At 36.6% G+C, this 15934-nt stretch overlaps 1 protein-coding gene across 1 annotated transcript; it reads left to right on the top strand.

The window, feature by feature from the left end:
• The first annotated feature begins 433 nt into the window (after positions 1-433).
• On the top strand, positions 434-2358 carry LOC123195651. Its single transcript, XM_044609471.1, has 3 exons — positions 434-1424; positions 1665-1789; positions 2113-2358. Exons 1-3 carry the CDS (start codon positions 434-436, stop codon positions 2356-2358), a joined length of 1362 nt encoding a protein of 453 aa, XP_044465406.1.
• The last annotated feature ends 13576 nt before the right edge of the window (positions 2359-15934 follow it).

Raw genomic sequence — 15934 nt, 5'->3', positions numbered from 1 at the left:
ACCTAGGTTGATTGGTAGTCATTTTTCACAAGTACCGTTTTGATTAGAGGGTTGGTGAAACATTAGAGTGAAAACACGAGCACGAGTGTAAACACATGAGGGAGCGTGTGAGGATTATTGTTCACAAACACATTTTGTTTTCTAAAATTATAACATGGTAGAAGATTCGGGTAAAATCGAGGCTTTTACAATGCAAGCAATGCAACAACAGTTTGAGTGACTTTTTAATGTAATAGGGAGTGTTAATGATAGATTGGACAAATTAGAGCAGTAACAGAGTAATAGAGGGGAAAGTAGTACAACTAAGGGTAGGAGAAAAGCACCAGTAGTGAGGGATGAGGATAGGATAGTTATCGACAGTGAGGATGATGGAATAATTGATAGGTTGAATAATATAAGGAGTAAAGGAGGACATCAAAGTCATAGAAATAGTATGTATAGAGAGAGTAGGCAGAGTGATAGTAACCCTAGTAGCATTAAAAAGAAAATTCCACCTTTTCAGGGTAGAAACGATCTGGAAGCCTACTTAGATTGGGAGCGAAAAGTAGATCAAGTTTTTGATATACATAGGTATTCCAAGGAGAAAAAGGTGAAGTTGGTTGTTGTAGAATTCACTGATTATGCTAGCATTTGGTGGGACCAGTTGTTGAAAAGTAGACGTAGGAGCTTGGGTAGACCCATAGATACTTGGGATGATATGAAGAGTGTAATGAGGCAGCATTTTGTTCCTAGTCACTACCATAGGGATTTACTTAAGAAGTTACAAGGGCTTAGGCAAGGGACCAAGAGTGTGGAGGACTATCACAAGGAGATGAAGATAGCCATGATTACGGCTAATATAGAAGTAGATAGGGAAACCATTATGGCTAGGTTTTTAAATGGGATGAATAGGGAAATAACAAATGTTGTAGAGCTCCAACACTATGTTGAGCTAGAAGATTTGGTACATATGGCGATGAAGGTAGAAAGACAATTACAGCGTAAAGATAAAAAGGATGTAGTTTCCTATTCTAGTCTTGGGAAACCGAGTGTGTCAAAGAAAGATGATATGCCACCTTTTAAGCCAAAAACTGAGCACTCTAAACCTAAGGGAGAGGAGTCTAGCAGAGAAATGTCTAGTATTAAACCCGAACCATCGAAGAGGAACAGTGAGATAAAATGTTTTAGGTGTTTGGGTAGGGGTCAAATAGCTTCCCAATGTCCTAACAAAAGAACCATGGTGTTGAGAGAGGATGGTGAATATGAGACAGAGGAAGAGTCTAGTGATGAGTCTATGCCACCAATAGAGGATGCTAGTGATGTAGAGTTGGAGTATGCACTAGAGGGTGAGGCATTAGTGTCTAAAAGAGCTTTGAGTTTACACTATAAGAAAGAAAATGACGAGCAAAGAGAGAATATTTTCCATACTAGATGTCATGTGAAAGGTAATGTGTGTACTTTAATTATAGATGGGGGTAGTTGCACGAACATAGCCGGTACCAAACTTGTAGACAAACTTAGTTTAACCACAATTAAACACCCTAGACCTTATAAGCTTTAGTGGTTGAATGACTGTGGAGAAATTAGGGTGAACAAACAAGTTATGATGACTTTGTCTATTGGTAGGTATCAAGATGAGGTGTTGTGTGATGTAGTACCCATGCATGTTGGACACATCTTGTTAGGGAGACCATGGCAATATGATAAAAAGGTGACATATGACGGATTTAAGAATAGATACTTTTTCATGATGAGCCATAAACTCATCACACTTGTACCATTGTCACCAAAGCAAGTTTTTGAGGATCAAGTGAGGAGAAGAAAGATGAATGAAGAGAGAAAAGAAAGTGAGAGTGAAAACAAAAAGGGAGAAAATGTGAATGAAGATGAGCGAAGAAAAAGTAAGGCCAAAAAGAAGGGAGAGGAAAAAAGGGTGAGCAATTCGGCCATGAGAGAAAAAACAAGAAAGAAAACAAGGAGCGAAAAAAAGAGAGTTTTTATGGGAAGATGAGTGATGTGAGGACTGCCTTTATGACTAACCAAAATCCATTATTGTTAGTTTACAAGGAAAGGTTTATATCTTTCACTAATGTTGACAATTCTTTTCCTAGTGTGTTTGTTTCTCTTTTGCAGGAGTTTGAAGATGTATTCCCTAAGGAGATTTCTGATGGACTACCTCCAATTTGTGGGATCGAGCACCAGATCAACTTCATACCTGGAGCGGTGATACCCAACCGACCAGCCTATAGAAGTAATCCCAAGGAGACAAAAGAGCTTCGAATGCAAGTGAAGGAGTTGATGAAGAAAGGATACGTGAGAGAGAGCATGAATCCATGTGTCGTACCAGTGATTCTAGTGCCTAAGAATGATGGGACATAGAGAATGTACGTTGACTGTCGAGCCATCAACAAAATCATTGTTAAGTATCACTATCTTATACCTAGGTTAGATGATATGCTTGATGAGTTGCATGGATCTTGTATCTTTTCAAAAATTGATTTGAAAAGTGGGTATCATCAGATTAGGATGAAAGAGGGTGATGAATGAAAAACTGCTTTTAAAACCAAGCATGAACTATATGATATGAATGGTTGGTAATGCCATTTGGGCTTACTAATGTGCCTAGTACGTTTATGAGATTAATGAACCATGTCTTGTGTGTATTTATTGGCAAGTTTGTAGTCGTTTATTTTGATGATATTCTCATTTATAGTCGTAGTCTAGATAAGTATATAGGACATGTGCATGATGTTTTGCTTGTGCTTAGGAAAGAGAGGTTATTTGGTAATCTTAAGAAATGTTCCTTTTACACTGACCAAGTTGTGTTCCTAGGATTTGTGGTTTCATCTAAGGGAATTAAGGTAGATGAGGAGAAGGTCAAGGCTATCCGAGAGTCGCCAACACCTAATTTTGTGACCGAGGTTATGAGTTTCCATGGTTTAGCTAGTTTTTATGGGAGATTTGTACGAGACTTTAGTACACTAACAACACCACTAACTGAAGTTATTAAAAAGAATGTAGGATTTAGGTGGGGTGAGGAACAAGAGCGTGCATTTGCATTAATTAAGGATAAGTTAAGTTCTGCACCTTTACTTGTGTTACCTGATTTTTCTATACCATTTGAGCTTGAGTGTGATGCTTCAAGTATTGGTGTTGGAGCTGTTTTGATGCAGGAAAATAGACCCATAGCGTAATTCAGTGAGAAGCTCAACTGACCAACTTTGAAATACCCTACTTATGACAAAGAGTTGTACGCTTTGGTGAGAGCGCTGGAGATGTGGCAGCATTACCTTTGGCTACGTGAGTTCGTCATCAGGACAGATCATGAGTCCTTAAAACATTTAAAAAGACAAGGTAAGTAGAACAAGAGACATGCAAGGTGGGTTGAATACATCGAAATGTTTCCTTATGTCATTCATTACAAACAAGGTAAGGAAAATGTTGCGGCAGATGCGTTATCTCGCAGGTATACTCTAATCTCGACTTTAGATACTAATTTACTTGGTTTTGAGTACATAATGGATTTGTATGTGAGTGATTTTGACTTTTCTAGTATTTATGAAGCTTGTGAGAAAATTGCATTTGGTGAAAACAGAGTATGTGTGCCTATGAGTTCCTTACGTAAATTGCTTGTGAGGGAAGCACATAGGGGTGGATTAATGGGTCATTTCGGTATAGCTAAGACTTTAGATGTACTACAAGAGCATTTCTTTTGACCACATATGAAACGAGATGTAGAGTGTGGTTGTACTCACTGTATTAAGTGTAAACAGGCCAAGTCTAGAGTTTTACCCCATGGTTTATATACACCTTTACCTATTCCTACTGTACCCATGGTTTATAACAGGCCAAGTCCATAGACTTTGTTTTAGGGTTACCTAGGTCTAGGAAGGGTAGTGATTCGATTTTTGTCATAGTTGATAGGTTTTCAAAAATGGCACACTTTATTCCATGTCGTAAAACTGATAATGCAACTTACATTGTTGATTTGTTTTTCAGGGAGATCGTGTGTTTGCATAGATTTCCAAGAAGTATTGTACCTGATCGTGATGTGAAGTTCTTAAGCTATTTCTGGAAGGTATTGTGGGGTAAGTTAGGTACTAAACTACTATTTTCTACAACATGTCACCTACAGACGAATGGACAAACAGAGGTAGTCAGTAGAACTTTATCTCAGTTATTGCATGCTGTATTAGGAAGGAACTTGAGAACTTGGGAGGATAGCTTGTCATATGTAGAATTTGCATATAATAGGGTTGTGCATACATCCACTGGTTATTCACCTTTTGAAGTTGTTTATGGTTTTAATCCACTTACACCTTTGGACTTGTTACCTTTACCTGTTGAGGAATGTACCAGTTTAGACGGCAAAAGGAAGGCAGAGTTAGTTCGACAGCTTCATGAGAAAGTTAGACAAAATATTGAGAAGAGGACTGAGCAATATGTCAAACAAGCTAACAAGGGAAGACACAAAGTGGTCTTCCAACCTGGTGATTGGGTTTGGGTGCACATGCGGAGGGAACAATTTGCATCCCAATGCAAATCGAAGTTACATCCGAGGGGTGACGGTCCATTTCAAGTACTCGAACGGGTCAATGATAATGCCTATAGATTAGATCTTCCAGGTGAGTACAATATAAGTGCTACTTTTAATATTTCTGACCTATCTCCTTTTGATGATGCAGATTTCAAGACAAATCCTTTTCAAGAGGGAGGGAATGATGGAGGCATTGTAGGCACATAGAGCCATCAAAGAGATCCGCTACACATTTCGGTTGGGCCAATTACGAGGAGTAGACCTAAGAAGATGCAACAAGCCTTAGTTGGACTCGTGGAGGGCTTGGAGACTAAGATCAGCTCACTCAAGGATGATTGGATGCTTGAAAGAGCCAACAGAGAGGTCAACTTAATTTAGGCCAAACTTATGCACGAATAGACTTTGAACAACCATAACTTTTGATCCGGGAGGAGTTACAGGGCCTATAATATATCAATACAAAGCTCGTTTCGAGCTCTATAAGCACAACTAGCTTTACTGGTTGCACCCAATTTGGAGGCCCAAATAACATCATTTCAGTCTGTATTTCACAGTTTTTTGTTTACCCAAATTTAGGATTTTTAGTTTTATGATTTTGATCTTGTTTGTGATCGGGTTAGACTTTAGTGAGCCCAAGTGACATATTTTCTTTTAATTTAATTAGTGCTTTGGGTAGTTACTTAGGTAATGGGCTTTGGGAAGTTTGGAAGTCCATTGGGTCATGGGTAGTTTAGGGTTAAGTTGGCATTGTACTATAAAAGCAAAACATTTTCATGATGAATAAAAACTTTTTTTGGCCGACTTTTTACAAATAGATTGCTTACTATTGAGTTTGCAATCTTTGAACTTATCAAGCTTGTCTTGTGGCGTTCACCATTCTCAATACCAAGGTTCATTCGATTCCATATCGATTCGGGTCAAGGTTTAATTACATGACGAAACCAATTCAATCCTGGGAAAATATCTTCTTGAGTGTTGGGTCTTACATCAAATCATCAAGGTTCACATCAGTTGGTATCAGAGCCGAGTCGAATCAGGTTCCGTATCTATCTTTTCTTGTGTTTTCGATTAGGAATTCTCTTCTTCATTAGTCGTGATTTCGTTTTCATTTTTTTGATTATGTTTTGGTGTCCTTGTTTCCATCAAATTCTTGAATACTTGATTGTGTTTTGGTGTCCTTATTTCTGTCAAATTCTTGAATTCGTGATTAACCTTGGAATAGTCGAATTCTAGGTTGTGTGGGTGTTTAATTGTCTTCTTAATTAATGTAAAAAAGAAAAAAGAAAAAAAAAGAATATATATATATATATATATATATATATATATATATATATATATATATATATATATATATATATTGTTGTAGGCCGAAAGTAATTTAAATTGAGGGTGGCGTGATTTTTTTATCTAGATTCAAACAAACCTTTAGGGAGTGAATTAGGGATTAGCTTTGTGTGGGATTCTTGACCTCTTGGGAAAGATTTTGTTGTTGCCAAAAGTGCAAGGGTAGTTCTTGGTGGAAATTATTGTTTGATTGCCTTGATTGTCAAAAAAAAAAAAGTGGGAAAGTAGGGATTCCGAAATTAGGGAGAATAATCTTGGATTAGGATTGCCTTGTTTCCTTTAATCTTTAGGAGAAGCATTGTAATTACCTAAGTTGGGAAATTGAGTTCTTGATTTGTTCCTAAAAATTTAAATTTTCCTTGAAAATTTTCATATTCCTAAATTAGGGGATTAGACTTTGGTTATTCCCTTAATTGCTTTAAATTTTTTTAAGAGGGGATTTTGTGTGATCTAAAGAAGTTATTTTCTTTCCTATTTTCGGCCAAATCGCTTAAAAAAAAAGGGCAAAAAAACGGTAAAAAAAGAAAGAAAAAAAAGTAAAAAAACCCTTATAAAAAAAAAAGGAGAGAGATCAAGGAGAAAGTTAGCACACTTACCTCCTTTGAATTTGATTTCCTTTATTCTTGTCATCTCTTTTGAATTTCCTTCCCTTGATTATTCATTCTTGTAATTGTGTTCTTTTTTTTTTTTTCAATTCTGAAAATTTTCTTTCTTTTTGAATCTCAGTCTCTTTATTTTAGTTGTCGGTAATCGTAACATAACCTAGGTTGACTGGTGGTCATTTTTCACAAGTACGGTTTTGATTAGAGAGTTGGTGAGAACAATGGAGTGAAAACACGAGTGCGAGTGTAAACACGTGAGGGAGCATGTGAGGATTATTGTTCACAAACACATTTTGTTTTCTAAAATTATAACATGGTAGAAGATTCAGGTAAAACCGAGGCTTTTACAATGCAAGCAATCCAACAACAGTTTGAGCGACCTTTTAATGTAATAGGGAGTGTTAACGATAGATTGGACAGATTAAAACAGTAACAGAGTGATAGAGGGGAAAGTAGTACAACTAAGGGTAGGAGAAAAGCACCAATAGTAAGGGATGAGGATAGGATAGTTATTGACAGTGAGGATGATGGAATAATTGATAGGTTGAATAATATAAAGAGTAAAGGAGGACATCAAAGTCATAGAAATAGTATGTATAGGGAGAGTAGGCAGAGTGATAGTAACCTTAGTAGCATTAAGATGAAAATTCCACCTTTTCAGGAAAGAAACTATTCGGAAGCCTACTTAGATTGGGAGTGAAAAGTAGATCAGGTTTTTTATATACATAAGTATTCCGAGAAGAAAAAGGTGAAGTTGGCTATTATAGAATTCACTGATTATGCTAGCATTTGGTGGGACCAGTTATTAAAAAGTAGACGTAGGATCTTGGGTAGACCCATAGATACTTGGGATGATATGAAGAGTGTAATGAGGCAGCGTTTTGTTCCTAGTCACTACCATAGGGATTTACTTAAGAAGTTACAAGGGCTTAGGCAAGGGACCAAGAGTGTGGAGGACTATCACAAGGAGATGAAGATAGCCATGATTAGGGCTAATATAGAAGTAGATAGGGAAATCACTATGGCTAGGTTTTTAAATAGGATGAATAAGGAAATAGCAAATGTTGTAGAGCTCCAACACTATGTAGAGCTAGAGGATTTGGTATATATGGCGATGAAGGTAGAAAGACAATTACAGCGTAAGGGTAAAAGAGATGTAGTTTCCTATTCTAGTCCTAGGAAACTGAGTGTGTCAAAGAAAGATGATAGGCCACATTTTAAGCCAAAAATTTAGCACTCTAAACCTAAGGGAGAGGAGTCTAACTGAGAAATGTCTAGTATTAAACCCGAACCATTGAAGAGGAACAGTGAGATAAAATGTTTTAAGTGTTTGGGTAGGGTTGGAGTATGCAGTAAAGGGTGAGGCATTAGTGTCTAGAAGAGTTTTGAGTTTATATTATAAGGAAGAAAATGACGTGCAAAGGGAGAATATTTTCCATAATAGATGTCATGTGAAGGGTAAGTTGTGTACTTTAATTATAGATAGGGGTAGTTGCACAAACGTAGCCAGTAACGAGCTTGTAGAAAAACTTAGTTTAACCACAATTGAACACCCTAGACCTTATAAGCTTTAGTGGTTGAATGACTGTGGAGAAATTAGGGTGAACAAACAAGTAGTGGTGGCTTTGTCTATGGATAGGTATCAAGATGAGGTGTTGTGTGATGTAGTACCCATGCATGCTGGACACATCTTGTTAGGGAGACCATGGCAATATGATAGAAAGGTGACACATGACGGATTTAAGAATAGATACTCTTTCAAATGAGCCATAAACTCATCACACTTGTACCATTGTCACCAAAGCAAGTTTTTTAGGATCAAGTGAGGAGAAGAAAGATGAATGAAGAGAGAAAAGAAAGTGAGAGTGAAAACAAAAAGAGAGAAAATGTGAATGAAGATGAGCGAAGAAAAAGTAAGGCCAAAAAGAAGGGAGAGCAAAAAGAGGGTGAGCAATTCGGCCATGAGAGAAAAAACATGGAGTGAAAAAAAAAAAGTTTTTATGGGAAGATGAGTGATATAAGGACTGCCCTTGTGACTAAACAATATCCATTAAGTTGTTATTGTACTATGAAAGCAAAACATTGTCATGGTGAATAAAAACTTTTTTTGGCCGACTTTTCACAAATAGATTGCTTACTATTGAGTTTACAATCTTTCAACTTATCAAGCTTGTCTTGTGGCGTTCACCATTCTTAATACCAAGGTTCGTTCGATTCCATATCGATTCGGGTCAAGGTTTAATTACGTGACAAAACCGATTCAATCCTGGGAAAATATCTTCTTAAGTGTTGGGTCTTGCGTTAAATCATCAAGGTTCCATCAGTTGGTATCAGAGCCGAGTCGAATCAGGTTCTATATCTATATTTTCTTATGTTTTTGATTAGGAATTCTTTTCTTCATTAGTCGTGATTTCGTTCTCTTGGTGATTTCGTTTTCATTTTTTTGATTGTGTTTTGGCGTCCTTGTTTCCGTCAAATTCTTGATTGTGTTTTGGTGTCTTTGTTTCCGTCAAATTCTTGAATTCTTGATTGTGTTTTAGTGTCCTTGTTTTTGTCAAATTTTTGAATTCGTGATTACCTTGGATTAGTCGAAATTAGATGAAAGGAAAGCTTTGGTGGAGACAAGAGCCCACTTTTTATGAAATAATAGTGACATTTTGTATTATTGCATTTATTTAGAGTATGGTATGACTTATTTTGTGTGGTTTAGAGTGAATTAAGGGCTAGAGTGAATTATTTTATTAAAAACCTATGCACACATATATTTTGCCACCACTTACTCCCTATATAAAGTAGTCATGCTTTGTAAAAAGGGGTTTTTTTCTTTTAAATGAAAATTTAAAGAAGCTTTGTTGGCTCTTTTTCTCATTTCCTTTATCCAATCATTCTTGGTGGAAGACCCCAAGGTTGGTGGAACTTTCCTTTATGCCTTGGTTACATTTTATGTTTCCTTAGAAATCTAAATTAGAATGTGTATGTGTGTTAATTTTGATTATGGCAGAGAGTTACAATATAATTACCATTTCTGCCACTATATTCTACTTGTAACTTGATTGCCTTACTCTACACCAATTGTGTATGTCCATAGCTTGAAAGAAAGTTCATTATGTTGTGATTATGATGAAATGAATTCAGTTAGATTTGGAGTTGATTTAGTTGGTTAAACTGCTAGAACAAAAAAACTGCTTAAACCCCATGAACAGTTAAAACAGTTTTTGATTTTTGGTTTCTTGTTGCATGTTTGGATGAATATACACCATCAACTAACTCAAGTTAAATTGCTTAACATTAGTGTCACTACCATTATTAAATAAGTCATTGGATTTCAATCCAATGCGTACAATAAATATAAAATGAGTTATACTTATAGACATAAACATGGGTTACAATCACTAAGGTATTACCTTAGAACATTTAATCAGTATTTAAACTCCCATTACAACTTAAACATTAAATTGAACCATTTATCTTATGCATTTACCTCCTTGGTTTAACCCAAGAGATTGAATACATGTATTAACAAATTCTTTATTTCATTCTTAAATTTCTTGAATTTCTTCAAGGTATTCAAATTCATATTTCCTAATATCTACAAATCATATTCATTAGAATGTCCAATAATCATATAAAATTCAAAATTTGTTTTGTTCAATACAAACTATTAATTCTTATTGTTTAGTCAAAATTTAATAGTTGAATTATACTCCCGTTGAAAACAGTGAAAGACTGGTGTGGTCATATTTGTCTAAAAGACATAACTACCATCCATCATTCAACAACAATCAAATGAATCAAAATTCTAGTCATGACTAAGTCTTTTATGCCAATCATCGATCCAAATTAATTTATATGATTGAGAATTCTTGAAATAATCATAGTTATAAATCTCTTAGAAATTTTATTTCTAAAAAATATTATAACTAATTTTTATTTCATTTCATCTTACTTGTGGGCTAGAAAAAATATATAAATCCTACAGCTAATATGGCATGCATGTGTCGTATTTTCAACTTGTAGGTTCATATCCTCTTTTGGCAAGCATCCTACTATGCCTCAGTTTCTTCACAATGAACAAATGTGAGAATTTAAATCTTGTGTTAAACAATCCAAGATTTTGAGAGAAGGTTCAATTCTCAACTTACCTACAGTTGAAAACTCAGTTTTCCTTTTTTTGCTAGCTAGAAAGGTTTTGCAGTGTTTGCTTCAGTGGCTAGACTTACCACATCAGAAGCTAATTTCCTTACTTTTACCAACCTTATGAGGGTTTAGTATGTTCTGGCATACTAGCTGAGATTCAGAATTTAGCTAGGCATCAACCTTATTAATGGATACATGGCTCCTTCGTCATTTTTGGGCTTCATATCTTCCTCAAGTCACCATGCAGCCCAAAAAGCTAAGATGAATGAATTTCCAGCAATACACAAGTTGAACGATACAATATCTTTTCAATTTTGGTCCAAATCCGCCTTTGGGTATAGCCTCCTTAAGTGGACTTAAGATCCATTTCTATAGTTTGCTTCAATTGGTCCAAAAGTGCAACATTTGAAGTCCATTATTGGCCCAAACGTCTAAGACACCTTTTTGAAGCCCAAAGAGCTCAAAATGTGCCTTTAGTTAAATTGGAACTAGAAGAAAAGATGGTTGCCTTAGTTAGGAAACAAGGTTCCTATATTTAAGGAAAACGGTGTACTATTATGTCTTGTATTCATTAATTAAGGAATGGGGTGTGATATGTAAGGGTGGCTAAGCTTAATTCAAGGGGTTTTGTTAATATTTAATAGATTTTTGTATTGGATGTTTACTTTGCTGCCAACCCTATCATTATATAAAGGATGGCCTCACTCCATATATCATTTTAGTCATTATTGGAAATTTGATAAACTTTGTGGAGAAGCTTTGAAGCTTTCATTTATCTTTCCTTTATCCAATCATTCTTGGTGGAAGACCCCAAGGTTGGTAGAACTTTCCTTTATGCCTCGGTTATCATTAGTGTGTTTCTTTGAATCCAAATTGCATGCATATGAAGGGTTTTTCAATCCTATGGCAAATAGTTGTAGCATAATTTTTTTTGGTAAGTATTGATTTTATACCAAAGAGAAAAGGATGTACAAGTGGCTAGGCCTAACACAAGCATACCTAGGACAAGCCCCTAGGTTATGCCGAAACAACAAGACTACACAATAAATGTTCAAACAATGGTACATAGAGAACCAACGCTACAACACAAAAACAATCACATTAAATGGAATACAATCACAAGAGGACCAAACACCATTATATGCCTACTCAAATATTGCATGAGGGATACCCCAATTGTTTGCAATTGACACATTTTCATTAGATTTGTTTACTTTCTTCAAGCAAGTTACCCTTACTCTAACACATTCTTTGATAAGCATTGTAACTCTCTCCTTAGGTAATCCATCTCTTCTAAAGCAAATGTCATTCCTAACCTTCCAAATGTGGTAGACGGTTGCACCAAAGCATAACTTTCTCAAAATATTCTTGAAATTGTCCTCCTTCCATTTGCTAGCCAATTCCTCAATCAAAGAGGCCCACGGTATGAGATTGAGATGTTGATGACAAAGATTAAGCACTTCATTCTAGATTTGGAAGCTAAAAGCACACCTAAAAAAGAGATGATCCATGCATTCTGGTTCCTCATTGCACAAAGGGCATAAATTGTGGGAGATAAGGCCAATTCTAACTAATTTATCTCTTGTCATAAGTTTGCCTCTAATATCCAACCACATATGGTGCATATTCAACCAAACATGCAACAAGAAACCAAAAATCAAAACTGTTTTTACTGTTTATGTGGTATGATTCTTGCAGTTTAACCAACCAAATCAACTCCAAATCCAACCGAATTCATTTCATTATAATCACAACACAAATAACTTTCTTTCAAGCTATGGACGTACACAATTAGTGTAGAGTAAGGCAATCAAATTACAAGTAGAATGCAGTGGTAGAAATGGTAATTATGTTGCAACTCTCTGCCATAATCAAAATTTTTTTTTTTGGTAAATAATAAATTTATACCAAGGAGAAAAGGATATACAATGGCATATCTAAGACAAAACCTTTAGAAAGCCAATCACAAGCATACCTAGGACACACCCCTAGGTTATGTCGAATCAAACACCCATAAACCAACTTTGAACAAAGCACATGGCATCAACATAAACCTAAAACAAAACGCATTACAAGTCAACATCACCCTACGGCTATTCAAAAATTACATGAGGTATACCCCAATTGTATGCAATTAGCACATTTTCACTAGTCTTGATAACCTTTTTCAAGCAAGATACTCTAACTCTAACACAATCTTGGATAAGCATTATAGCTCTTTCCCTTGGTAATCCACCTCTTCCAAAGCAAATGTCATTCCTAGCCTTCCAAATGTGGTAGACGGTTGCCCAAAGCATAGCTTACTCAAAATATTTTTGAAGCTATTCTCCTTCGATTTGTTGGCTAATTCCGTAATCAATGAATCCCACGAACTGGAAATGAGTTGTTGATGGCAAAGATTAAGCATTCCATTCTAGATTTGGGTGCTAAAAGCACACCTAAAAAATAGTTGATCCATGCTTTCCGGATCCTCATTGCACAAAGGGCATACATTGTGGGATATAAGGCCGATTCTTACTAACTTGTCCCTTGTCATTAGTTTACCTCTAATACCCAGCCATACAATGAAAGAGTGTCTTAGGAAGTGCTTTTTAAACCATACACGATTGTGCCAAATAACCTTGACTTTCCTACTTCTCATTACCTCCCATACCGATTTGATAGAGAATGTGCCATTAGTATTAGGGGACCATATTAAAGAATCCTCACCTCCCACTGGGTAGCAAGGGAGAGCTTCCTTTATCTCCATAAGGTGGCAAGAATTAGCCACTGGCCATTTCCACCCATGCTCATCAATGACTTCACTTACTAAAGCATTCTTAGGGATTCCCGAATCATAGATAACCCGGGTACCATACTTATCCAATAGCGGTCCAAAGGGGTGCCAATTATCAAGCCAAAGAAAAATGTTTTCCCCATTGCCAATGATTTTCTTGAACTTGGTCTTCGTTTGTTCCCTAAGGCCTAGAATCTTCCTCCAAACCCATGAGCTCTCATTATTCAGTTTGATCTCCCAAAAACATTTACCTCTAAGCTTGTTTGCCTTAATCCATTCCACCCAAAGTGAATTCCCCTTGTCAAGGAGGATTTTCCACACATTCTTAATGATGGCAGCTTATTCCAAGCTTTGCACCTCATAATGCCAAGACCACCCTCCACTTTAGGAACACACACCTCATCCCAAGCAACTATGGCCTTTTTCCCATCCATAGAAGCACCACTCCAAAGAAAGTTCCTTAAAATTCCATCTATCTCCTTATGAACACTTGAAGGAAGAATAAAAATAGATGACCAATACACTTGAATGCTAAATAGGACAGCCTTGATAAGTAAAAGTCTACCCGCATAAGATAAGAATTTGTTACGCCAAGAAGAAATTCTCCCAACAATCTTATGAATGAGTAGCTTGCAATCACTTCTTTTAAACTTTGAAGAAGTTATTGGTACCCTAGATACTTGAAAGGCAATTCTCCCATCTCCATATTGATAAAATTTGAGAGTTTGATCTTTTCCTCTTGGGGAATCCCAGAGAGGTATAAGTTGCTTTTGTTGCAATTCATTTGGAGACCGAACCATTCATGAAAAAGAATTAAGGATCTTTTCATGAGAGCAATAGAATCAACATCTGCCCTACAAAACAAGATAAGGTCATCAGCAAAGCACAAATGAGTTAAATTGTTCTTCTTACATTTCCAATGATGACCAAAAGAAGGAATGTTCTTGAGTTCTCCAAGCATGCGGGAAAGGATTTCCATTGCCATGACAAATAGGTAAGGGGATAACGGGTCCCCTTGTTTAAGACCATGAGAGCTCTTGAAGAATCCCACCAATTCACCATTTATTCCCAAGGAGAAAGAAGGAGTTGTGATGCAACTTGTAATCCAACCAATGAATTTTCCGTGAAAGCCAATTGCTTCAAGGATAGCAAGGATGAAGTCCCAATGAACCGTGTCATATGCCTTCAAAAGATCAATCTTCATAGCACACTTCTTGTCTTTGCTCATTCTATGGTAATTATGCATGAGGTCTTGACACAACATTATGTTCTCTCCAATGCATCATACTCCCACAAATGCTCCTTGGGCTTTATCAATGAAATTCGGGAGAATGACTTTGAGCCGATTTGCAAGGATCTTAGAAATGCATTTGTAGATGGTATTACAACAAGCTATCGGCCTATAATCCTTACACCTTGAAGAGTTAGCAACCTTAGGGACAAGAGCTAAGATAGTACAATTTACCTCTTTAAGTAGGATGGCCCGAAGAGAAAAAGTGCTAGATAGCCTTAACCACATCACTCCCCACAATCTCCTAAGCAACTTTAAAGAAGAAAGCACCATACCCATCCGGCCCCGGAGCTTTATTGTTGTCCATGGCAAAAATGATGGATTTGATTTCCTCCTCCTCCATTTCCTTGATCATGTTCTCCTTTTCTTGAAGCTCTAATTTGAAATTTAGTAGCCTTCGAATTTCCTCAACATTAGAATTGCATGAATCCGAGGAGTTGAGGACTTTCTTGAAATAGCTAACTAATTCCTTCTTCACATCCTCCATATTACTCACAAAGGTCCCATCATCTAGGCACACACCATTGATAGAGTTCCTACTCCTATGAGCTTTGATGCATTTGAAGAAAAATTTTGTATTTTGATCTCCTTCTTGAAGCCAATGAACTTTAGCTTTTTGGCGGGCTAGAGATTCTTCAACTCCACAAAGACTTGATTAGTTCTCCAACCAAACCTTTTCTTTCTTAGCTAAGTCTTCATTTAGTGGGTTGCTTTGGAGTCTATTTTGAATATCCTCCAGCCTATCTTTTGCTTCTTCCACCTTTTCTGAAATTCTCCAAAACCCCTCCCTATTTAGCCTCCTTAAATCTCCTTTTAATCTCTTAAGCTTGCTAATGAGATTATACATAGGGCTGCCTTCAATGTCCTCTTTCCAAGCCTCATTCACTATATTAAGGAAACTTTTATGAGTTGCCCACATGTTGTAGAATTTAAATGGGACCTTCCTTCTCTTTTCACAACTTCCACAAGTCACAATACAAGGGGAATGGTCAGAGATGGAAGGGTTGAGAAAGTTGGCTAAGGATTCCTCAAAAGCATCTTTCCAATGTTCATTTACTAGGGCTCTATCCAACTTGCAAGCTATCCTCCTATGTCCTTCACTACAATTACTCCAAGTGAGTTGATTTCCCATATACCGAAGATCATCTAGGCTTGCTTCCCCACAACACTTGTTTAAGTCATCACAATAAGTATCTCCCCATGACACCCCTCTAATTTTCTCATTCGGACCCCTAATTGTATTGAAGTCGCCCATAATTAGCCACGGT

Source organism: Mangifera indica, chromosome 14 (assembly GCF_011075055.1).
Source record: "Mangifera indica cultivar Alphonso chromosome 14, CATAS_Mindica_2.1, whole genome shotgun sequence".
Classification (NCBI taxonomy): domain Eukaryota; kingdom Viridiplantae; phylum Streptophyta; class Magnoliopsida; order Sapindales; family Anacardiaceae; genus Mangifera; species Mangifera indica.
Note: the sequence above shows the minus strand (reverse complement) of the source record. Positions and strands in the feature narration are given on the sequence as shown.

Excerpts from the sequence above, each read along its gene's own strand:
- LOC123195651 (XM_044609471.1), top strand. The coding sequence starts at position 434 with ATGTATAGAGAGAGTAGGCAGAGTGATAGTAACCCTAGTAGCATTAAA. Across the intron at positions 1,425-1,664 it reads TACTAGATGTCATGTGAAAG|GGAGACCATGGCAATATGAT; the intron begins GTAATGTGTGTA and ends ACATCTTGTTAG. Across the intron at positions 1,790-2,112 it reads AGCAAGTTTTTGAGGATCAA|GAGTTTGAAGATGTATTCCC; the intron begins GTGAGGAGAAGA and ends TCTCTTTTGCAG.